Consider the following 23,029-nt stretch of genomic DNA (forward strand, 5'->3'; position numbering starts at 1 on the left):
AGGTTGTTTAAAGAGATAGTGGTAAAGTTGCTAAAAATAGTATTAGGTAAATTGAAAACGGATCTAGGAATCATGTTTTTGAAATTCCTTCCTTTTTATTTTTAAATCAAAATTGAAATGCTTCCTATGGTTAAACATTATTGTTAAAAAACAATATATGGAATTTTTTAGTTTGGATTTCCAAAGCTTGATATGAATTAGTTAAATTAAATATTTTCACAAACTTTGCGAAATTTTAATATAGTATCCTTCATTTATCGTCATCATGTCCATGATTGTAAAAGTTTTGTATCATGATACAAAGTTAATTCGAAATATTGGATTAATATATTACTGATTCCAAATTCTGATAAGACAATGTCGACAGACAGCAATGTGACTAACTAGCATACAGCTACTTTTCATTATAATGTTTTTTTTTGTCATATTTATCATCCTAAAAATAAACCACCACATAAACTGTTGCTTTCAAGTGATTATAGTTTTCAGAAAAATTATGTTTCGAAAACTATCTTGAACATAAGTACCTCCTTATGAACGTAAAGCTGCTATAATATCATTAGGTACTTGACGCACGATTTCGGAATGCGATATTTGTGGAATTGTTGCCAAGACACCCATCCGATTTTTATAATCTACATCAGCTGCATATGAGTAGTGATTGCCTGCTAAGTCGGTAAGAGTGCCGCCGTGTGCTTCTAGCACAGCTTCCGGTGCACAAGTGTCCCACCGTTTGCAACCGGGACTAGCAAATACATATGCATGTGCCTTGCCTTCGAGTAATTGTAATACTTTGTAACCAGCACCTCCAACTTTGATCACATTTGTTGGTGACAGAGCATCTAGAGCTTGTTGTACCAAAGGTGTTAAGTGTGAACGTGTTGTTGTAATAATCATTTGTCCATTGGGCGGACTTATAGGTTCGAATCCTCCTGTGCCTAACCCTTTAAGTCCCCATATAGTTCTACCTATATTTCCATTAGTTTGTTTGTAGTAGGGTTGATAAATGACTCCTCCGACAGCACGATTTTTAATCGCTATTCCAATTAGCACTGTCACATGTTCTAATAAACCTTAATAAACAATATGTTTCGATTGATAAACCAACATTTGATTTGATTAAAACATTTCGTACCTTTAGTGTATTCTGATGTGCCGTCTAAAGGGTCTACCCATATCACAAATTCCTCCTCTTTAATTTCTTGCAATTCTTCGGGGCAATTGCGTGTCAGAAATTCTTCGTTTTCATCTGTTACCAACCACTCTGCTTTTATGTTTAAATTTGAGTCGCCCTCTTCACCAATGATTGTAGCATTAGGAAATTTTTTCGACAGAGATGCTATAATACATTGTTGGGCCGAACGGTCAGCCTCAGTTTGTAAGTCCTCTTTGCCCTATTACACATATTGGTCATGAATTTTTATATATACATACATCGCTAATACCTCTTTTTCCACAATACCTAGATTTCCACGCTGCATCACTTCCCGAATAATTGATCCTGCACGGACCGCAGTGTTGATGGACAAAGCCATAATTCGCATTACTTTAGGAGTTGTCATTGTATATTATTGGTATAATATTACAATTTCTACAAAATTTCCAAATCTGTAATATAGAGCGACGAAACTAATTGTAAACCTCTAGTAATAACATAATCGTGTTATCGAATGACATGTTTTGATGAAATACTCGATTCTTTATGTCATATTAAATAAATTGAAAAATTAAAGTCAATTTAATAATTTTGAGATTTCAGGCTTATATCTTGGTATTTTTTTCCGTTGTACTCTAAATAGTCTTCTATAAAGGCAATAACTCCATAAAATCGTCAATATTATTGTTTTCAGTTTGTTTACTTTTGATTTGTAAAAATATCTTTTAAAAATAAAAATAATAATTTTAAATCATTAGAAACACCCGGTCAAGTATGGTTTTCTTTTCATTCCTTTTGAAAGTAGCTTGTCAAAAAGACCGCATCCAGAAAACATTTTAATATACTTCTGCCGCATCTTCACTGATTGACATTTGCAAACGTTTATCAAAATATTTTATATATTCGAATTTTATATCTAGTTTTTATAATTTATTAGAGAAAACCATAAAAGTTTAAAGATGTAAGTTTATAATTACTGTTGTAATATTTATATTACTTAACCTCAAATGAATTGCAGGGCTCTTGTTAAACCAAAGTCTGAACTGACACCTGAAGAACTGGCGCGCCAAGAGGAAGAAGAATTCAACACTGGTCCCCTTTCGGTTCTCACACAATCAGTAAAAAACAACACGCAAGTTTTAATTAATTGCCGCAATAACAAAAAGCTTCTTGGCCGTGTAAAGGCTTTCGATCGCCACTGTAATATGGTTTTGGAAAGTGTGAAGGAAATGTGGACTGAATTACCTCGTACGGGAAAAGGCAAGAAAAAAGTTAAACCAGTTAACAAAGATCGTTTCATATCGAAAATGTTTTTACGCGGAGATTCAGTGATTTTGGTATTGAGAAATCCTTTGGCGACAGCAGCAGGGAAATGAGACACTTTGTACGCAGACTTTAGTATATACACATAGTTATTAGCGTAATAAAAATGAATAATAATATTTTCTAAAATGCCGAAGTAAAATTATTTAATTTCAAAAGAATATTTACATTTGATTATAAAGGCACTTTTATCGCATTGTCGCATTTAGTTGCCTGATAGTTGTTTGTGGACAACTGGAACATATTCATCCCATTGCGCTTGATAAAAGTTGCCTTCTATAGGATGTCCAAGGCTATATTTTGTGGCAAAATTTGAGGCACTGAACTTAGGGCGTTCTTCTCTACTGTTATTTCCAACTCGTGTCTCATCAAATTCTAGCTTTCCATTTTGTTTATAAAGCAAGAATACATAACGATGGAGTCCGGTATTTTTGGGAGGTCCTGAACCCACGTAAGCGCTTAGAACTTCACCTTTGGTTACATCATTGCCTGGAATGTTACCCACTAACCAGTGTTTGAACTCACGAAATTTCGGTGCATTGCGACTTGGTGCGTCTGGATCTGTCATTATAAGTGCGTAAAATGTATCTGGATCCGCCTCCCATTCTACCAGAGGTTGTGACTTTACTTGAGTTGGTGTAAGTTCTATGCCGGCTTTCACCTCTAAGTTATTGGGATACGTCACCTGTGTATTTAATTATTATTAAAACTTATATATTTCCTTTAATGTGTTTTTACAAAACCTTTAGAAACCGGTTTGGTGCGTACGGTACAACATCTGAAACAACTTCATGTTGCTCAAAAATCTGCTTTACGTCATTTGTTTCGTTTGCATTTATGTTGACCACGATCACCATAAACCAAAATATTTTCATAATTTCCATGTTTGAGGTCACCATTTTAAATGTTTTGTGATGGACATATATTATATGGTATATTCAACAATCGATATAGTTAGTTTGTGAAATTTAACAGTGATATGATTTCTTGGTTGTGATTAAATGAACAATAACTATCTACTACTGTTGAAATACGAGCATACGAGAGCTTTTAAGCTAGATTGAGTAAGCTTTTACTACCTATGGGACATTCCATTGTCACGGACAGGGCAATTTTCTATTTAATAAATAGATTTTTGAATAGCATATTGTCAAACTGGGTTTTCTTTAAACAAGACGGTATTGTAGTAACAGCATTTTTATTCTCCATCATTTGTCTTAGCTTCATAACATAATGGTAATATAATTAAGTGATATAACAGTCATTTAACTGTAGGTACAGTAAAACACTTGATGGGTAGTTAAGAGTTTCAACTGTGAGATTATTCAAATTTGTTTTGATCATCTCAGAAAGGAATCTCGGAAGAGTGTATTAAATTGATAGATTCCGGGTACGACCACCGATGATAATCGAGGTCCAACTGTCTTTTCAAACGTTCCTAAAAATGTATGAAAATTTACCGATATTTTCAATAAAAAATTAGCCGCAAGCTTTGAGGTCCTGTTGTTCGATATCTGGGACCTTACATTCCAATTTTAAATGGTCTTTGCTACACTAGGAATGCAGTAATTTAATGTTATGTATCAAATCTTGTTGGAATTGGTGGAGTAGTTTTAAGACATGTTTTTTATGGCGACACGCGTGTTGTCCATTTTCGCGATTGTGTCCAAATTCAAATAATCAAAATTCTTTTTGGTAAACCCAAAAGAATATTAAGACAACAGTCGATTTCATCATTTCATCTATAAGAGACTTGAGTGGTCATTGGGTTCCAAGTGAAGAGGTAAAGGCCAATTAATTTTCAAAGCAGTTCGGTTAATATGTATGTGGATATATTAGTTTTATTAAACAGATTTCCATTGGAGAAATAAGCACGTTCATTTATAGAAATTATATCAAACGTTGATACATAATAGTTGCATTCGTGTATATGATAAATAATAATCATAATAATAGTTTTGCAATTCGCGTACATAAATAGACATCAAAGTAAAGGAAATTGAGTGAGCAAAATACAGTTGATCTTGGAATTTACTATTCGAAATTTGTCAGTAAGAAGACAGTAATTAAACAAATGTTGAATAATAAAAATGTAATTTTGTAATAATTTGTCTTTGGTGTGGATCTCGCTGAAAATTTTCCGAAATCCGATTATCCGATGATTACGATAAAATTGCATCAATGCCACTATTACAGCTGTATTACAATCAAATATACATACATACATACATACAAATATATTACACTAAAGTTCACTTCTTTCCAGATAATTGTTTATGCACAGTGGGTACATACTCATCCCACTGCGCTTGAAAGAAATTTCCGGCAACGGGATCACCCAATTTATATTTCTTTGCAAATTTTGATGCACTAAAGTTTGGTCGATTTTGACTACTGTTTTTTGGTATACGAGTTTCTTGGAAGCGTATTTTCGCTGGTTGTTTGTATACTAAGAAAACATATCGATGAAGACCAGTCTCTTGTGGTGGTCCTGACCCTACATATGCGGTTAAGACATCACCACTGCTTATATCGGTTCCTGGAATATTGGTAACCAGCCAGTGGCTAAATTCACGAAATTTCGGATTGTTGCGGCTTGGTGCATCCGGATCCGTCATAATTATGGTATAAAAGCCATCGCTGTCGGCACTCCATTCGATTGTGGGCTGCGCTGCCACCTGCGTCGGTGTCAGTTCATTTCCATTTTCAGCCAACACAGTTTTGTAATTCACCTACGAATACCTCTTTTGTATTTATAAAGCAATTGGCAATTACTTTTCTAACCTTTAGAAATTGCTTTGGTGCGGCAGATATGACATCAGGCACAACTTTGTGTTTCTTAAAAACGTCATCCGTGCTACTAGCAGTTGGAGCTGCAGCCATTGCGTGCTGAAATAAAAGTTTGTTTAACACAAAGATGATTTTAGGAAGAATGATTGCGAAGTAAAGGATATTTTGTATTCGTAAAATATATTTGCTTAAACTTGTGGCATAATCTTACATTAAATTTAAATATTTTCACGAGATCGTAATGTTATTTATAATTGATTAATTTGATGGAAAATGTTTCGATTTTGTTTTTATTTTTCTAAATTTCAATGATTGTATGATTTATGTACATATGGTGCCCATAAGGATTATATAATATTTACAAGTTTACGCCACTTAGCATATAGTGACGTATTTTGTATATCATAAAATTTTATTACGACCATTTTATTGCCGTGTTTTTATCATCTCACAACATGTTGCACAGAGTATAATAGTTTTTATCAATCTCAAAATAAACGATTTGATATAGAGTTATATACCAAAGAGATCCATCATTCTGATCTAGATGAAATAAAATTTGTGGCACATACTCCTATGTGTGATAACTGTTGCTTTCGAGTTCCTCGAGCATTGCTGGCTGATTGGCGTAAACCTTGATACAACATACTCCCAGAGAAAGTAATCTAGAGGCGTTAAATCGCATAATCTTAGCGGTCAATGGACTGGGACATTTCTCGAAATTAACTAGTGCCAAACTTTGTATGAAATGTGAACATGTTTTGTGAATAAACTGATGCAAGCACCTTGTCAGTAATGAATTGTCTCCATCTGCTCTATTGTTCTTCAGGCGGTAATTGCTATTCGAACTTCTTCATAGTCATACAGTGGAACGGAACTTCTGTTCCATCGTCATCGATTAGGAAATCGGGTTCGCCATCCACCAGACCACTCTCACCCCTTTAGGTCTTACAAGAATGTATCTTGAAGCCTTTTGTTAGTCGTCATATCGTTTTGTAGAATTTTCGACTATAACGAATGTCGGCCAGATTGTCAAGCTTTTATATATATATTTGGCGTAGGAACCGCTTTAAGCGATTATAGCCGAATCCACCAGAGCGCGCCACTCATTCCTCCTTTTTGCTTTTTGGCGCCAACTGGAAACACCAAGTGAAGCCAGGTCACTTTGCACTTGGTCTTTCCACCGGAGTGGAGGTCGTCCTCTTCCGCGGCTTCCTCCAGCGGGTACTGCATCGAATACTTTCAGAGCTGGAGTGTTTTCTTCCATCCGTACAACATGACCTAGCCAGCGTAGCCGCTGTCTTTTTATTCGCTGAACTATGTCAATGTCGTCGTATAACTCGTACAGCTCATCGTTCTATCGTCTGCGGTATTCGCCGTTGCCAATGTTTAGAGGACCATAAATCTTGCTCAAAACCTTTCTTTCGAAAACCCCAAGAGTCGTCTCATCGGATGTTGTCATCGTCCACGCTTCAGCGGCATACATCAGGACGGGAATAATGAGCGACTTATTGAGTTTGATTTTGGTTCGTCGAGAGAGGACTTTACTTTTCAATTGCCTACTCAGTCCAAAGTAGCACCTGTTGGCAAGAGTGATTCTGCGTTGGATTTCAAGGCTGACATTGTTGGTGTTGTTAATGCTGGTTCCCAGATAAACGAAATTATCTACAACTTCAAAGTTATGACTGTCAACAGTGACGTGGGAGCCAAGACAGCGCACTCGCGTCTGTTTGTTTGATGACAGGAGATATTTCGTCTTGTCCTCATTCACCACCAGACCCTTACGCTTCGCTTCTTTATCTAGTCTGGAAAACGCAGAACAAACGGCGCGGTTGTTGCTTCCGATGATATCAATATCGTCGACATACACCAGGAGCTGTACACTCTTGTAGAAGATTGTACCCTCTCTGTTTAGCTCTGCAGCTCGTATTATTTTTTCCAGCAATATATTGAAGAAGTCGCACGATAGTGATTCACCCTGTCTGAAACCTCGTTTGGTATCGAAGGCTCGGATAGGTCCTTCCTGAACCTGACGGAGCTTTTGGTGTTGCTCAACGTCAGCTTACATAGCCGTATTAGTTTTGCAGGGATACCAAATTCAGACATCGCGGCATAAAGACAGCTCCTTTTCGTGCTATCGAAGGCAGCTTTAAAATCGATTCTTCTCTCTCGGGTCTTTTCCAAGATTTGGCGCATGGTGAATATCTGGTCCATTGTAGATTTTCCAGGTCTAAAGCCGCACTGATAAGGTCCAATCAGTTCGTTGACGGTGGGCTTTAGTCTTTCACACAATACGCTCGACAAAACCTTATATGCGATATTGAGGAGAGTTATACCACGGTAGTTGGCGCAGATTGTGGGGTCTCCCTTCTTATGGATTGGGCAGAGCACACTAAGATTCCAATCGTCAGGCATGCTTTCTTCCGACCATATTCTACAAAGAAGCTGATGCATGCACCTTATCAGTTTTTCGGCGCCGTATTTGAATAGCTCGGCCGGTAATCCATCGGCCCCCGCCGCTTTGTTGTTCTTCAAGCGGGTAATTGCTATTCGAATTTCGTCATGGTCGGATAATGGAACATCTATTCCATCGTCATCGATTGGGGAATCGGGTTCGCCATCTCCTGGTGTTGTACTTTCACTGCCAGTGAGCAGGTCGGAGAAGTGTCCCTCCATAATCCCAGTATGCTCTGGACATCCGTTACCAGATTACCTCCTCGGTCCCTACATGATAATGCTCCGGTCTTGAAACCTTCTATAAATCGCCTTATCTTTTCATAAAATTTTCGAGCATTACCCATGTCGGCCTTCAGTTCTCGATATCTATCCCACCCCGAACGTGTTGTGGTCGATCGCAATGTTGCGAGGTAGGCAGTCTGTTTTCTCTCCACTGCGGAACGACAATTCTCATCGTACCAACTGGTTTTTTGGCGTTGCCGGAGACCAATTGTTTCGGCTGCAGCGGTATGCAATGAGTTTGAGATGCCGTTCCACAGCTCCCTTATATCGAGATGCTGATGAGTGCTCTCAGAGAGCAGGAGTGCAAGTTGAGTAGAAAATCGTTCGGCTGTCGGTTGTGATTGCAGCTTTTCGACGTCGAACCTTCCTTGTGTTTGTTGACGGGCGTTCTTTGCTGCACAGAGGCGAGTGCGTATCTTTGCTGCTACTAGATAATGGTCCGAGTCAATGTTTGGTCCTCGGAGCGTACGCACGTCTAAAACACTGGAGACATGTCTTCCGTCTATCACAACGTGATCGATTTGATAGCGCGTGTTTCGATCAGGGGACAGCCACGTTCCTTGATGAATTTTTTTATGCTGGAATCTGGTACTACAGACAACCATATTTCGGGCACCAGCGAAGTCGATCAGCCTCAGGCCGTTTGGCGATGTTTCGTCATGGAGGCTGAATTTTCCGACTGTTGTGCCAAAGACACCTTCTTTACCCACCCTGGCGTTAAAATCGCCAAGCACGATTTTGACATCGTGGCGGGGGCAGCGCTCATAGGTGCATTCTAGGCGCTCATAGAAAGCACCTTTGGTCACATCATCCTTCTCTTCAGTTGGGGCGTGGGCGCAAGCTTTTATAGCACCTCTTCAAAATTCGGTATCTTCACTGCCACACGTCAATCCTTATAAGCTTTTCTTTTGACTTTTCCAAAATTGAATAGTTTCGTTTGCAGCTGTATGCAAGGAGCTGATGAGTATACATACCTTGTGTTTGTTGTGTTTAGTATACTTACTATTTCCATACCAGAAATAAAGCGAATACAACAAATACAGATATACCGTATATATGTAGGTCGCCTATTCTCATAAATGCATTTTTACGCTTTCTAGATTGTTTTTATTTCCCTGAAGATAGTGAATTAAGTATAATATGTGTGTACTAAAAATATATATCATATACTATAGGCTTATAAGTGCTATTACCTTATGAACCAGATTTGCAAATAACCGTCGCTTAAGTAACTCTTTGATCGCTCATTAATAGTCTAATAAGCAGACCGTCTTGCTGACCTTGTCTTATAAGCTAACAGACTGTATCCAACCAGCCACTCTATATTTTCACTTTCATCATTGCTTACGTTCATAAATATTCAAATTATAATTTATGCACTACTTTGGAGACTGTTAATCAATTTGAATGTGCAGCTAAATACAAATTTACACGCATACGTGCACACGTTCTTATATAAGTATGTGCATAAAATAAGATATATGTGTGTCTGTGAAACTTGTTCAACGGCTGTTCCTAAACAAGTTTTTTCTTTAATCGCTCGACTTGGGCCATTTCTAATGCATCTTTAAAACCCTAATTGCTTATACAATTCCGGTACATATTCATCATATTGAGCTTGAAAGAAATTGCCAGCCACTGGTATACCGAGTCCATATTTGTCAGCGAAATTTTTTGTCGAAAATTTCTCACGACCCTTAGCACTTGTATTCGTAAGATGAATTTCGCTGAATTCCAGTTTCTTTGGTTGTTTGTAGAGCAGAAATACGTAACGATGCAACCCTGTGTCCTTTGGAGCGCCAGAACCAATATATTCCGATAGCACTTCACCCTTGTCCAACGCATTGCCGGGTATATTCACCACCAACCAATGATGCCATTCACGCATCTCCGGCTTGGCACGGCTAGGTGCATCCGGATCGGTCATGATGAGAGTATAGTAAGTATCAGCCGATTCAGAAGTCCACTCGACTTTTGGTTGGTGTTTTACTTGTGTCGGTGTCAATTCTACGCCTTTATCCGCCACTACACCGCTGTCATAGTTAACCTACCAAAAAACATAATCGCATTCAATTCAACCGCATTAATTTAGTTTCTTTAGACTTACATTTAAAAAGTCCTTTGGTCCTTCAGTGATCAGGTCAGGTATAACTTCCAGATGCTTCATGAATTTGGTTATATCTGAATCTGCAGCGTGTGCCATAGAAAACAGGCTCAAAAGCAGTAAGTATTTTACGTTCAACATTTTACCGTTGTTGGCGTATTTGTCGCTATCGTGCGCACCCGTTGAGCTTCTAGTTGTGAATAAGCTGTGAAGATCACTGATCTTAACTGTTACTATTGTTAGGTCAAAGCTTTATTTAGTACAGCTTTTGCTCGCTCTCAACGCTGTCTATTAATATGCAACTGTTTATATAGGCAATGCGTTTTAAGATTTGTATATATGCATGCACACAAAGACTACAAAAGTCGATAATGTTAATTAACTTGATTATAACTTTTATCTCGATGCATACCGGTCACTTTTTATAAACAACTTTTCTGACGTAAATAATGTGTGTATGACTTTGTTATAATTATATACACCAACCAGCTGATTGTCGGTTGACTCTTCAAAACTTCCACAATGCAACAACACTTTTGATACAACCTCTAGGTTACATAGTTGTGCACGCTTTAGGAGAAGCATCACACCCGCATTCGTTTAAGCTTTGCCAAATTGAAACCAAAAGCGAGATATTTATTGTATATTAACCGTTAAATAGCACCTCCGAGGCAAAGTTTATTTAGCTAGATATTGAAAAGAAAGTCAAGATGTTGGTGAGGAATATTGGTTTTTTACTTCAGTGCGATATTTTAGCAAGAGGTGGTATATGTATATGTACATAGACATGTATATTTCAGATTCAGATTATAAATCGACGAGATATTTATACTCTCGCAAGATGTTGCACAGATTATAATAGTTTTGTTCACATAACGGTTGTTTGTTTCACCCAGAAATAAAAGAGTTAGACATGGGATTATATATATATCTAATATATAAAATTCTCGTGTCACGGTGTACGTTATTGAACTCCTCTGAAACCGTTCGACCGATTTTCGTGAATCTTAGCGTGCATATCGGCTAGGGTGGAGAATCGGACAACATCTATTTTTCATCCTCCTAAATGTTAAGGGTGGTCCACTCCTAAATTTTTTTAACTTTCCGCGAAGAAAATTAAAAATTTTCTAAAATCGGGAAGTTATTGGTTGTTGAAGTTCAAACCGATCTGGCTAATTTTAGTCTTGAAATATTCGTGGAAGGCCAGAAAAAGATTAGAAAGTTAGTAAATATGGAAAAATTGCGAGAAAGATATCAAGAGAATTTTATTCGAGTTGACAAGAAAAATATAAAAAGAGAAAACAAAAAAATAATATTTTGAAGGTTGTCATTGTTGCTTTGTTAAAATATTTTTGTTATTGTTCAATTGTATAAGGTTGTGTCGATAGCCCAAAACAATTTGTAAAAAATAAGGAAAGGCTAAGTTCACGTCCAACCGAACATTTTACACTCTCGCAATTTATTGATGTAATTTTATTAAGATAACACACAATATGACCTACATATATATTCGGCATAGAGTCCCATAGAAAATCATAACATATAGTATATAAGGGCTGATGTGATTCCAGAACCAATTTCACTCATTTTCACCACCAAGGTTAACGGGAATAGGGGTAAATTGGCACCTGTTAGCAGTCAAACAAACGGCACATTCGGCCTTGAAATTACTCCTAAATTGCAAATGAACGAAACACCAGTCGGCAAAATCGCCAAAAATAGCGCTATAACGAAGATTTTCCAAATATTCAAGAAGTCGCTGGAGGTACTGCACAGGACTTTAAAAGATCTTGATTGTCGATAAACGTTTTTGGTGGAGCCAAGATTCTGTTAACAGGTGATTTACGCCAGACTCTTCCAATTATTCCTGGACTGTTACTGACGGGCTAATCACATGCCAAAAGTCATTTAATTTGTGGCGACACATAAAGTATCGCCAATTAACAACTAACATATGAGTGTTTTTGCAACAATATCAAATTGCGATTGTAGAATCAGTTGGAAATGGTAGGGTCGCCGTTGACACCTCGATGGATTAATAGCATTTCCAACAGATTTCTGTCACTTCATTGACTTGAAAGAGAAGTTTTCTTCACATGAAACCTCAATATGATAACCATGAATGACTTATTGAATGACCTATATTGGTGGTAAAAAAACAAAGATATCGATGATCTTAATGCGACAATTTAGAATTTCGGTCCAGGAGAGTTGACACAGCTACAAACCAGGATGCCGTAGTCAATTATCTCAAACTATTTAAAATTGCCTGTACTATCACCACTCACTTTGCAATTAAAAGTAGTGTGAGTTGTCATCATGCTGCGTAACATAAATCGACCTCGAGTAATCAATATCGTCGCCGAAGCCAAGATTGGACCAACTTAATTTAATGTATACCTTAGCCACAACAATAATACATAAATGAAATGTTTAATTGAGCAAGGAAAAACACCAGAAACCATACATTTCATGGTAAAAATGAACAAATTTTTACACAAAGTTTTAAATGTGCGTGTCTCTGCCCACTTATGGTTCTGGGCCAAAATTGGGCAAAATCGGGTCAATACTCCCTGTAGCTCCCATGTAACTAATATACGGATTTTCAAACATACGGTGGGCTTTATTCCTATATATCGGTTACTATGTGAGATATCTTAACATAATTAAGTGAATGTATAATATTGTATATAATGTAGCTAGTTGGCAAAAATAGTTAAAATCGGTACAGGAATTACCCCAGCCCACATAGAATATACTATATAATGATTTTTGTTATTCTAGTGAACTTTCTGTTGAATATATGGGTCGAATCGTGTGTTAGTTTAATAACAATAGATAAACAACTTGCGGATGTGTAAAATGTTCGGTTACACCCGGACTTAGCCCTTCCTTCTTTTGAAATATATAAGTTCACCTCGAGACTGACTTGAGCGTAAAAGATTGCTGATTATTACTTTAAATACATTTTTAAAATAATTATATGAACTTGTAATGTTACGAAAAACGTGCTGAAGTTGTTGCTTGCTAAGATGTGCTAAAAATATTTTAAAACATCCGGTAATTAAGGGTGACATACATATAGAATTTTAGTGACTAATTTAACCGGACGACCTGTTGCGTGTCAAATCGCTGATGGTGAGCGATAATTAGGCACGATTAATATGAATTAAATATTTTTAAAAATTATTTAGCAAAATCAAGAGGAAATAGGATTGAAAATTTAATTTCCATAAGGTTTAGTAAAGAAAAGCTTTTGGAAAAAAATGAGTCAGTGTGTTTTAAATAAATTTAAATTTAAATAAATAATTGTGCTGAAATCTTCGTTGTAAAAGAAAACTCAAAGCATTTAATAATTAATTTTATTTTTTATTTATTATTTTTCGTTTGCATCTCAATAAATTAAAATAAATATTAACTTAGTTGTTTGGATTTGGTTTTTGTTCGGAGTTTGCGGAATAGAAAGCAGGTAAATATTTAACAAAAGAAACAGTTAAATGCAGAATTAAGAGAAAAAGAAAGAGTATAAAAGAAGTAGAAGAAATTCGAAAAAAGGTAGAAACTTAATAGAACATAGTCAAAGTAAAAAGTTTAGTTAAAAAATGAGAATGTAGAGATAGTGTTATAGTGAAAGTTGGAAAAGTGAAAGCGTAGTACAAAACTTGAAAAAAATAGAATGACTAAATCCTTAAAATGATAAAAATAAATTACAATTAATAAATATACTACATGGATTAAATGGTAGTTCAGCGTATGTCTTAGTCATTTCATTTTCCTAGTTTCCGATTTTTCGATATTGTAATGTCTTATCTTTGTTTTTCAGTTTTTTCTATGTATAGATATGTACAGGTTGGTGTGCTCTTTTGTAATGATCTCCTCTATTGTGGACTTAAATCCACATAATAATGGTAAGAATCTTCTGGAATAAAAATTCCAGTCCTGCCGTGGTTTGCATTTATTTACGATGATGAGCTGTAGCTGGACGATGAGCCGGTGGAGCTGGAGCCGGAGTTGTATGAGCTGGAGCTTGGGTGGTATGAGCTGTAAGCGAGGTTCTGTGAGTCCCAACGGGCATATGGACCACCGCTAGCTGGTTCCCAGCTGCTTGGATCGTATGAGGAGGCGGTAGTACTGGGTGGACCGTATTCGGCCGCTGGCATGGGTGCGGGCATCATCATCATTTTAGCGCCGGACAATTTGGTGATCAAGTTGTAAATAAGGAAGCCAAGTACCAGTTTGATAGCGATTTTCGACAAAATCAAAGCCTTGAATGCTTTGAGTCCAATCAGACCAAGTAGGATTGGCATGACGACCTTCAATTTCAGTTTCATGAGCAACAACAGAGGGAGGAGCAATTTGTCCTTCTTCTTTTCGCCGCGAGCTATGAAATCGGTGAGATAAAGATAAAAAATTAGTAGGAAAATATGAGATATTAACTACAGTTATTAATAATTGGCTTTCCATTGTTCTCTACAATTAGATGTTAAGCTTCTTGTATTCTATTGTAATTGGTTATATAATCTTTTATATTAACAATATTGTCTAAGTAACTTTTTTTTGTATTTTACCTTCTCAAAACCGATTTTATTATAACATTCAAAATTCATTAATTCATTACTTATATAATACTCAAAACCTTTGACCTTGGTTCACACTCACCTCCAGTTTCAGGCACTTCCACGTCAAAACCACGAGCGGCGCTATAACTGACGACCGAGCTGCCGAATCCGGTTTCGGGCAAGCGCATGCGGAATTCATTGTTGTTTAGGATTCTGCCAACACGATCCACGATCACCTTATCAATGACATCCTCGTTGAAAGCGCGTCCACTAATATCCTCCTCAACACCGGCCACACCATCCAAATAGGTCAAAACTTTCTCTTTCAAGCAATACAGTCCATTGGCATGGAAACACTTATCCACAATGGTGGTGAGCAGCTCATCCGTATTGCGAATGCGGGGCTCAGCCACAGAATTATCAATGGCAGCAGCACTGATTGGCGAAGCGGCAGCGAGTAATAAACAACCGAAAGCGATTAAGGACGTAAAACGGAACGCCATTTTCGATGCAAACACAAATAAGTTTTGAGGGGAAGAAATTCAATTAAGTTAGTGAACGACGCGTTTCAGTGATCGTTATGCGATGACTGGCTACTAGATTGCTGTGTGTTCACTACAGAATCGATAATGAGACAATGATATCCACTTGGTCGTATACTCATGGTTTTATACTGCCGCTCCCCAGAAGCCTCAAGCCAGCGGCAAACGGTCAGAGAGTATGTTCGTTGGCTAGCGATCGACGAGGCTAGGTAAACACATTGCAGCGGCGGCGACGGTGTGGGAGTTGGGAGGAGTAAGCCACCACTAAATCACATATAAGACGCGCTTCATTGGACATTTGAGGTACGCGTGAACGTTTTTGGACAACGGCAACAGCACGATTGGTGTGGCAATAGCGCCACTCTTACTAGGTTTGCCCAAAAAAAAGCGACACATTGCAATGTATTTGGCTACGTTTTCGGAACTTTTGCTGTTCGCTGATGAAGTGTAGCTTTCATTTGAATCGCGCAGAAACAGTTGTTGGACGAAGGTAGAGGGGAGGGGGTTGAGCGGTGTATTCATGATGGAAGGGTGTGCATTCTTCAACGCTGCAATTCATTTCCATTGCCAATAACACTTTTTTAATGTGCGCCGGTAAACTTAAACTTGGCTGTGCGCCGTCGCTTATGACCACTAACTACTACATACATAGCGAAAGAGTCGCGCAAAGAACGACTTACATGAAAACGATGGCCAGTGATTTGGAGCTCACACCAGTGAGTGTGTGTGTGCGCACGCGCAGGCTAATTAGTATGCAAGGGCGGTACTCTTACGCGGCTACTGTCAGCCAACGGCAAAAATAACAAATCCGACGTAAACACTTCCAGCGTTAAGCGAAGAAATGCGCGTCAAAAGAAATAAATGCAATGTGTGAGACAGTAACAACAACTACAATTACACTGCCGACATTCAATATACATACATACGTACATATACACATTCATGTACACATATTTTAACGTACATAATTCAATTGGCTGTTGTCAAACGGCAATACTTGTGCCAATTTGCGGCTGTTCAACAAGCAGACACATAGAGACTTTTGGCTAGTGGTCAGCCAAGTTGTGAGCTGCAATTTCGTGCTTAGTTGTGGGTGTTTGGAGCCACTGCCATTGATACAATTGACTTGCAAGGCATTGTTTTTGTTTCTCTCGCAGACCATGCGGAACTCGATTTTGTTTATCAATTTTGGTTATGAAATCGAAACTTCACTTATTTACCTAACAATTATAAGTAATGGTTAAGTGTGTAAAAAATGTGTGTGTTCATTTTTGTTGTAGGCGTGGAAGACGGTTTCCGCTGGCATATTTTCTAGTAATGTAAAAATAGCGCTCGTTTCAAAATATGCATAAATATATGTATATATGCCATAGGTTTATTAAAGGTTTATTATATAAATATGTAGATAGTCATGCGGGTGCCTCTGCATAACTATAAGTATATGGGCGCGTGCCTTTGAAATTTAAAGTTTGAAAAAGTATGCAGACTTTATCCATAAACTGGCATAGAAAGCGAAAATTACAAACTAGCACATACGGAATTGCATTCCTTTGGTGATACTTATCCATGTATGTATGTATGTATTTGTATGTGCATAGAAAATTAGATACGAAGCAGAAAAAAAAGTATGTCTAATATACCACATACATACATAAATATGTACATATGTAACAATCGCTGCTAAAATGAGAAAAATTATGAAAACATATAATTCATAAATTAACATTTTTGCGTCCCTTTTTACAAATTAATATTCATTTTATGTCGTTACCAGCTAATGAAGCAGTACGTGGCCATATGCGTATATACTTATAAAATGGATTTATGTCGCGGCATTTCGAGTTGCTTATGCTGCGAAGTAGAATAAACGTTGATTCATTTAAAATTAGGGTCAAAAATTGCAAAAGTACGTTAGTAATATGTATTTGAGTAGGCTTGTTCAGAAATTGTTGCAGAATAAGACAAACAATTCCAATTCGTAAACGCATATTTGAGGAGTGACTTTTCAATAGGGGATATTTACATTTTTATTTATTTTTTAACTAAGTATGCAGTCTTGTTCTTAAATGTTAGCGTCCGTTTCAAAAGGGGATATTTTTACGCGATTTTTACTTTTACAAAATATTTTATTTGTTTAGGATTTCGACATCGTTTTGTAACACCATTTTATATTACTTTGCAATTATGCAGACAAGGATCCTCTGTGTTAAGTTTTAAGATACTTTGCTCACATACATTTTCAAAAATTTGATACAAGGCAAATCCATTCCCTTGACTTGGGTTATACGCAATAGAAAAGCCTTGTATAACCGAAAGATGAGGAAGAAAAATTTTTATCACGGTTGATAACTTCACATGAAGCACAACGGAAAGATAACCCTAGGCACTGAGTCATGTTCGATATACGGGGCCTTGAAAAGTTATAGTCCGATTTTGACAATTTTTCCACAAGTGATGCCACAGCTCAACTACAGTATTTGTGTAAAGTTTTATTATTTTATTTTTCTGTAATTTCTTCTGTATATGCATATTGCCAAAAACGGCATATTTACAACGTAGTACAAAACTAAAGGGGAGGCCTTCCCCTTCCTCGGATTCCTCCGGCGGGTACTGCATCGAACACTTTCAGGGCTGGAGTGTTTTCGTCCATTCGGACAACATGACCTAGCCAGCGTAGCCGCTGTCTTTTTATTCGCTGAACTATGTCAATGTCGTCGTATAACTCGTACAGCTCATCGTTCCATCGTCTGCGGTATTTGCCGTTGCCAATGTTTAAAGGACCATAAATCTTACGCAAAGCCTTTTTCTCGAAAACCCCAAGAGTCGTCTCATCGGATGTTGTCATCGTCCACGCTTCGGCGCCATACATCAGGACGGGAATGATAAGCGACTTGTAGAGTTTGATTTTGGTTCGTCGAGAGAGGACTTTACTGTTCAATTGCCTACTCAGTCCAAAGTGCCTACTCAGTCCAATTCTGCGCTGGATTTCGAGGCTGACATTGTTGGTGTTGTTGATACTGGTTCCCAGGTATACGAAATTATCTACATCTTCGATGTTATGACTGTCAACAGTGACGTGGGAGCCAAGACGCGAGTGTGCCGACTGTTTGCTTGATGACAGTAGATATTTCGTCTTGTCCTCATTCACCTCCAGACCCATTCGCTTCGCCTCTTTATCCATGCGGGAAAAAGCAGAACAAACGGCACGGTTGTTGCTTCCGATGATATCAATATCATCGGCGTACGTCAGCAGCTGTACACTCTTGTAGAAGATTTTACCTTCTCTATTTAGTTCTGCAGCTCGGATTATTTTTTCCAACATCAAGTTAAAGAAGTCGCACGATAGTGAGTCACCTTGTCTGAAACCTCGTTTGGTATCGAACGGCTCGGAGAGGTCCCAATCATGACGGAGCTTTTGGTGTTGTTCAACGTCAACTTACATAGCCGTATTAGTTTTGCGGGGATACCAAATTCAGACATCGCGGCATAAAGGCAGCTCCTTTTCGTGCTGTCGAAAGCAGCTTTGAAATCGACAAAAAGGTGGTGTGTGTCGATCCTCTTTTCACGGGTCTTCTCCAAGATTTGGCGCATGGTGAATATCTGGCCCATGGTGGACTTTCCAGGTCTAAAGCCACACTGATAAGGTCCAATCAGTTTGTTGACGGTGGGCTTAAGTCTTTCACACAGTACGCTCGATAGAACCTTATAGGCGATAATTAGGAGGCTTATCCCACGGTAATTGGCACAGATTGTGGGATCTCCCTTTTTATGGATTGGGCAGAGCACACCGAGATTTCAATCGTCAGGCATGCTTTCTTCCGACCATATTTTGCAAAGAAGCTGATGCATGCACCTTATCAGTTCTTCGCCGCCGTATTTGAATAGCTCAGCCGGTAATCTATCGGCCCCTGCCGCTTTGTTGTTCTTGTTTACTTTAATAGTTACTAAAGCTCCGGATACTATAAAAAATGCTACAGATCTATATATATGTATAATTAATAAATTTTATGTAAATATATTATATGCATAGTTAGAGATATTGCTCTCGACTTAATGCAGCTTCCATAGTGCCACACGGCGTATAAGTAACATGGTTGACTAGGAAGAATTTTCATACATATACACTAGCTCTACAATATTTTTTGATAGCTTAAATGTCTCAGATTTATTATTATATATTAAAAAACGCTTCGCTTATCTAAAAACAATGCTAACCCAACATAGTCACATTAATGTTTGATATGAACGATAGGAAGGCAGATCCCTTTTTCCACTTGAGGCAAGTAAAAGCGAGTATGGAGCTGAAACACAACGTCAAAATAATAATACAATACGCCAATAATAATAATAATAATAATGATAGGCTTGCTGCAGGAATAATAAATTGGGCTGTAAATTAAGTTTGTGAGATGAACGACCGTCTTGACCATAGGTTCTATGACTGTTCCTCACCAGTGGAAATACACTTGGACTATGAATGACAGTCCTTTGTTTTTCCAAAAAATTTATCCGCCCCTTAAATTTAAGAATCGACAATGCGCCTAGAATTTACCAAAAATCTGGACAGATTTCCAATTAATATGGTGCGAAAAGGCTATTACTTATAAACAGTTTAACATATAATTTATAACAACTGATCGTTAATCGAGTAGCCGACAAAAACCGGTTTTTCAATTATAATCTTAATGTATTAAAATATTTTGGCTGTACGAAAAGGCAAATTGGTGGTGCAATTGACTTAATTATACATATATATATAAATACTATTTGCCTTGGCATATTTTCAGAGACTTTTCAAACTTTCGTCCTTAAAAGTTCTCAATGTTGCCTAACTATTAAAATATTTATACAATATGTAGATTTCAGTAAGGCAATATAAAATAATTTTTTCCTTTGTTTCAGTTGTTCCTGTTTTAGCATACCGTACAGCCCAATTAATCCTATGAGTAAATTTACATATTGGCTTGGAAAAACCCATCAAATATGTCTGCTGATATGTATTCATGTCTTACATATCCATTTCACAATATTTGTTTTGCAGCTGAATTTCATCTGGTGGACAAGTACAGTCGGGACAGAAGTCGTTATTTCTACAAAAAAGGGGCAACATACAAAGTTCATTTGGTTATTTATGGGTTTTTGTTGTCAGTTGCTATTCGAACCATTTTATGTGAATCTCTACGACTTCTAATAAACTAAAGTGCTATATAAATTTAGTACTAGTAAAAAATGTAGTATTTCCAGATGAAAGGTGTAATCTGTATCTTTATTTAAACACATTACACAAGATCATAATAGTTTTATTTTCTAACGGAAATGTCTCATATCTTCCACTCTGTAGGAAAGATCAGGTAGAGAAGGATCTGGCAGCACTTCGGATTTCCAATTGGCGCTAAACTGCCAAAAGGAGGAAGAAGGAGGAATGGCGCGCTGTTACAAACTCGGCTATAACCTTTGTTAGCGGTTCCTTCGCTAACTAAGAAGAAGTTGAAATCTTCAAATTATATAGATGAATTCGGTTGCAACCAATCCTTAACTCCCTATACACTATATAGTGACTTTCGTTAATTGGTTGAGTTTATACCGTATATGGCATAGGGGTAGGAGGGTTGGATGTCTTAATAAAATTTTGGGAGAAAAGTTCATTAAGCATGTCATACACATATATCCGTTCAACCCTACTGCATTGCAAATATGAATGAATATACTCATTTCAGTTAATCAAGAAATAATATATTTCAATTCTTATAAAAAGTGAGATTAACTGATACCAAACTGAACAGAACTTAGTCCTTTTGTGTCTTTTATAGACTATTTTAATTGAAACTCAGTAATCTTTAGGTATAAATTGTCTAACTAAATTTAGTTACCAGAGAATTTCAACAATCATTTGCGTTCTGGAGAAAATGCAGCAATATTCAAACAACCAGCTTGTGTGTCAGATGGAAGCGTCAAAATGTTGGTTGAAACGAATGAACAAGTAGGCAAGTCGATATGTATGAAAGTCATTTGGTGCTGGAGACAGTCAACCCCACATTACGGCCAACATTTGCTAACTGACAGTTCCTGTCATTAATATGTATTCACAACAAATTTACTAGAATTTGGGGCATTTGCATGCAAAATGGCATTTTCATGTCTCTGCAAGGGATATTGTAAAAAATGAGGTTAAAACAAAGCTGGTGCAGCACGTGTCTACAATTATGCTCTAATAATCCCCGGAACGATATCGTTTACCCTACATTATATTGCTACGCATTAGAAGTTTTTTAATGGATGGCAATAAAACAACAACAAAACCGAATAAGTAATGGCTTGTTTACACGTACCTTTATTACGATGGGGAATATATTACAATGAAAATATAGTAAATACATTCATATATAGCTGATATGGTGAGAGTGAAAGTAAATTATCAGAACTATATTCTATTCAGTCGAAAGTAATGAAAATGTACATACATACATATATACAAATAACAGTTGATATACGATTTTTAATAATTTATGATAATAATCACCATAATTTAAAAATTTAGGCTTGGCATATACATTCTTCTTCTTCTTCTTCTTCTTCTTGACTGGCGTAGACACCGCTTACGCGGTTATAGCCGAGTCCAAAACAGCGCGCCACTTATCCCTCCTTCTGGCAGTTTGGCGCCAATTGGTTATACCAAGCGAAGCCAGGTCCCTCTCCTCCTGGTCCTTCCATCGGAGTGGAGGTCTCCCTCTTCCTCGGCTTCCACCAGCGGGTACTGCATCGAATACTTTCAGAGCTGGAGCACTTTCATCCATTCGAACAACATGACCTAGCCAGCGTAGCCGCTGTTTTTTTATTCGCTGGACTATGTTTATGTCGTCGAATAACACATACAGCTCATCGTTCCATCGTCTGCGGTATTTGCCGTTGCCAATGTTTAAGGGATCATAAATCTTCCGCAAAACCTTTCTCTCGAAAACTCCTAGTGCCGTCTCATCGGATGTTGACATCGTCCACGCTTCTGCACTGTAAAGTAGGACGGGAATGATGAGGGACTTGTAGAGTTTGGTTTTTTTCGTCGAGAGAGGACTTTACTTTTCAATTGCCTACTTAGTCCATAGTAGCACCTGTTGGCAAGAGTGATTCTGCATTGGATTTCCAGGCGGACATTGTTATTGCTGTTAATGCTGGTTCCCAGGTAGATGAAATTATCTACAACTTCAAAGTTATGACTGTCAACAGTGACGTGGGAGCCAAGACGCGAATGCTCTGACTGTTTGTTTGACGACAGGAGATATTTGTCCTCGTTTACCACCAGACCCATACGCTTCACTTCCTTATCCAGTCTGGAAAAAGCAGAACTAACGGTGCGGGTGTTGTTTCCAATGATATCGATATCATCGGCGTACGCCAGTAGCTGTACACTCTTATAGAAGATTGTACCTTCTCTATTTAGCTCTGCAGCTCGTATTATTTTCTCCAGCATCAGGTTAAAGAAATCACACGAGAGTGAGTCCCTTGTCTGAAACCTCGTCTGGTGTCGAACGGCTCGGAGAGGTCCTTCTCGATCCTGACGGAGCTTTTGGTTTTGCTCAACGTCAGCTTACACAGCCGTATTAGTTTTGCGGGGATACCAAATTCACACATCGCGGCATAAGGCAGCTTCTTTTCGTGCTGTCGAAAGCAGCTTTAAAGTCGACAAATAGATGGTGTGTATCGATCCTATTTTCACGGGTCTTCTCCAAAATTTGGCGCATGGTGAATATCTGGTCCATTGTTGATTTTCCAGGTCTAAAGCCACACTGATAAGGTCCAATCAGTTTGTTGACGGTGGGCT

General features: G+C 37.7%; 6 protein-coding genes across 6 annotated transcripts; 1 reads left to right on the forward strand and 5 right to left on the reverse strand.

Moving 5' to 3' along the window:
* Nucleotides 1-70: 70 nt before the first annotated feature.
* LOC105212411 (3'(2'),5'-bisphosphate nucleotidase 1) lies at nucleotides 71-1,686 on the reverse strand. The gene is made up of 3 exons (XM_011184362.3): nucleotides 1,446-1,686; nucleotides 1,136-1,394; nucleotides 71-1,073 (listed from the first exon to the last, which is right to left on the reverse strand). Exons 1-3 carry the CDS (start codon nucleotides 1,560-1,562, stop codon nucleotides 532-534), a joined length of 918 nt encoding a protein of 305 aa, XP_011182664.1. The 5' UTR covers nucleotides 1,563-1,686; the 3' UTR covers nucleotides 71-531.
* A 249-nt stretch (nucleotides 1,687-1,935) lies between these two features.
* On the forward strand, nucleotides 1,936-2,608 carry LOC105212412 (probable small nuclear ribonucleoprotein Sm D2). The gene is made up of 2 exons (XM_011184363.3): nucleotides 1,936-2,117; nucleotides 2,175-2,608. Coding segments are annotated over exons 1-2 (360 nt in total). The 5' UTR covers nucleotides 1,936-2,115; the 3' UTR covers nucleotides 2,533-2,608.
* Nucleotides 2,599-3,495, reverse strand: LOC105212414 (protein D3). The gene is made up of 2 exons (XM_011184364.3): nucleotides 3,223-3,495; nucleotides 2,599-3,164 (listed from the first exon to the last, which is right to left on the reverse strand). The coding sequence occupies exons 1-2, from the start codon at nucleotides 3,376-3,378 to the stop codon at nucleotides 2,685-2,687; spliced, it is 636 nt and encodes a 211-aa protein (XP_011182666.1). The 5' UTR covers nucleotides 3,379-3,495; the 3' UTR covers nucleotides 2,599-2,684.
* A 997-nt stretch (nucleotides 3,496-4,492) lies between these two features.
* On the reverse strand, nucleotides 4,493-5,618 carry LOC105212410 (protein D3-like). Its single transcript, XM_011184361.3, has 3 exons — nucleotides 5,481-5,618; nucleotides 5,264-5,368; nucleotides 4,493-5,211 (listed from the first exon to the last, which is right to left on the reverse strand). Exons 2-3 carry the CDS (start codon nucleotides 5,360-5,362, stop codon nucleotides 4,732-4,734), a joined length of 579 nt encoding a protein of 192 aa, XP_011182663.1. The 5' UTR covers nucleotides 5,363-5,368; nucleotides 5,481-5,618; the 3' UTR covers nucleotides 4,493-4,731.
* A 3,857-nt stretch (nucleotides 5,619-9,475) lies between these two features.
* LOC105212409 (protein D3) lies at nucleotides 9,476-10,406 on the reverse strand. Its single transcript, XM_011184360.3, has 2 exons — nucleotides 10,116-10,406; nucleotides 9,476-10,055 (listed from the first exon to the last, which is right to left on the reverse strand). The coding sequence occupies exons 1-2, from the start codon at nucleotides 10,251-10,253 to the stop codon at nucleotides 9,576-9,578; spliced, it is 618 nt and encodes a 205-aa protein (XP_011182662.1). The 5' UTR covers nucleotides 10,254-10,406; the 3' UTR covers nucleotides 9,476-9,575.
* A 3,176-nt stretch (nucleotides 10,407-13,582) lies between these two features.
* On the reverse strand, nucleotides 13,583-15,328 carry LOC105212408 (uncharacterized). The gene is made up of 2 exons (XM_011184359.3): nucleotides 14,772-15,328; nucleotides 13,583-14,493 (listed from the first exon to the last, which is right to left on the reverse strand). Exons 1-2 carry the CDS (start codon nucleotides 15,172-15,174, stop codon nucleotides 14,072-14,074), a joined length of 825 nt encoding a protein of 274 aa, XP_011182661.1. The 5' UTR covers nucleotides 15,175-15,328; the 3' UTR covers nucleotides 13,583-14,071.
* Nucleotides 15,329-23,029: the final 7,701 nt, after the last annotated feature.

The sequence above is a fragment of the Zeugodacus cucurbitae genome, chromosome 2 (genome assembly GCF_028554725.1).
Source record: "Zeugodacus cucurbitae isolate PBARC_wt_2022May chromosome 2, idZeuCucr1.2, whole genome shotgun sequence".
Taxonomy (NCBI): Eukaryota; Metazoa; Arthropoda; class Insecta; order Diptera; family Tephritidae; genus Zeugodacus; species Zeugodacus cucurbitae.

What these genes read in the sequence shown, in the direction of transcription:
- LOC105212411 (XM_011184362.3), bottom strand. Translation starts at nt 1,562, where the DNA reads ATGACAACTCCTAAAGTAATGCGAATTATGGCTTTGTCCATCAACACT. An exon ending in TAGGTATTGTGGAAAAAGAG is followed by an intron (nt 1,395 to 1,445) that starts GTATTAGCGATG and finishes TATGTGTAATAG; the next exon opens with GGCAAAGAGGACTTACAAAC. An exon ending in CACATCAGAATACACTAAAG is followed by an intron (nt 1,074 to 1,135) that starts GTACGAAATGTT and finishes TTGTTTATTAAG; the next exon opens with GTTTATTAGAACATGTGACA.
- LOC105212414 (XM_011184364.3), bottom strand. Translation starts at nt 3,378, where the DNA reads ATGGTGACCTCAAACATGGAAATTATGAAAATATTTTGGTTTATGGTG. An exon ending in CACCAAACCGGTTTCTAAAG is followed by an intron (nt 3,165 to 3,222) that starts GTTTTGTAAAAA and finishes TTAAATACACAG; the next exon opens with GTGACGTATCCCAATAACTT.
- LOC105212410 (XM_011184361.3), bottom strand. Translation starts at nt 5,362, where the DNA reads ATGGCTGCAGCTCCAACTGCTAGTAGCACGGATGACGTTTTTAAGAAA. An exon ending in CACCAAAGCAATTTCTAAAG is followed by an intron (nt 5,212 to 5,263) that starts GTTAGAAAAGTA and finishes AGGTATTCGTAG; the next exon opens with GTGAATTACAAAACTGTGTT.
- LOC105212409 (XM_011184360.3), bottom strand. Translation starts at nt 10,253, where the DNA reads ATGTTGAACGTAAAATACTTACTGCTTTTGAGCCTGTTTTCTATGGCA. An exon ending in GACCAAAGGACTTTTTAAAT is followed by an intron (nt 10,056 to 10,115) that starts GTAAGTCTAAAG and finishes GTTTTTTGGTAG; the next exon opens with GTTAACTATGACAGCGGTGT.
- LOC105212408 (XM_011184359.3), bottom strand. Translation starts at nt 15,174, where the DNA reads ATGGCGTTCCGTTTTACGTCCTTAATCGCTTTCGGTTGTTTATTACTC. An exon ending in GGAAGTGCCTGAAACTGGAG is followed by an intron (nt 14,494 to 14,771) that starts GTGAGTGTGAAC and finishes CCGATTTCATAG; the next exon opens with CTCGCGGCGAAAAGAAGAAG.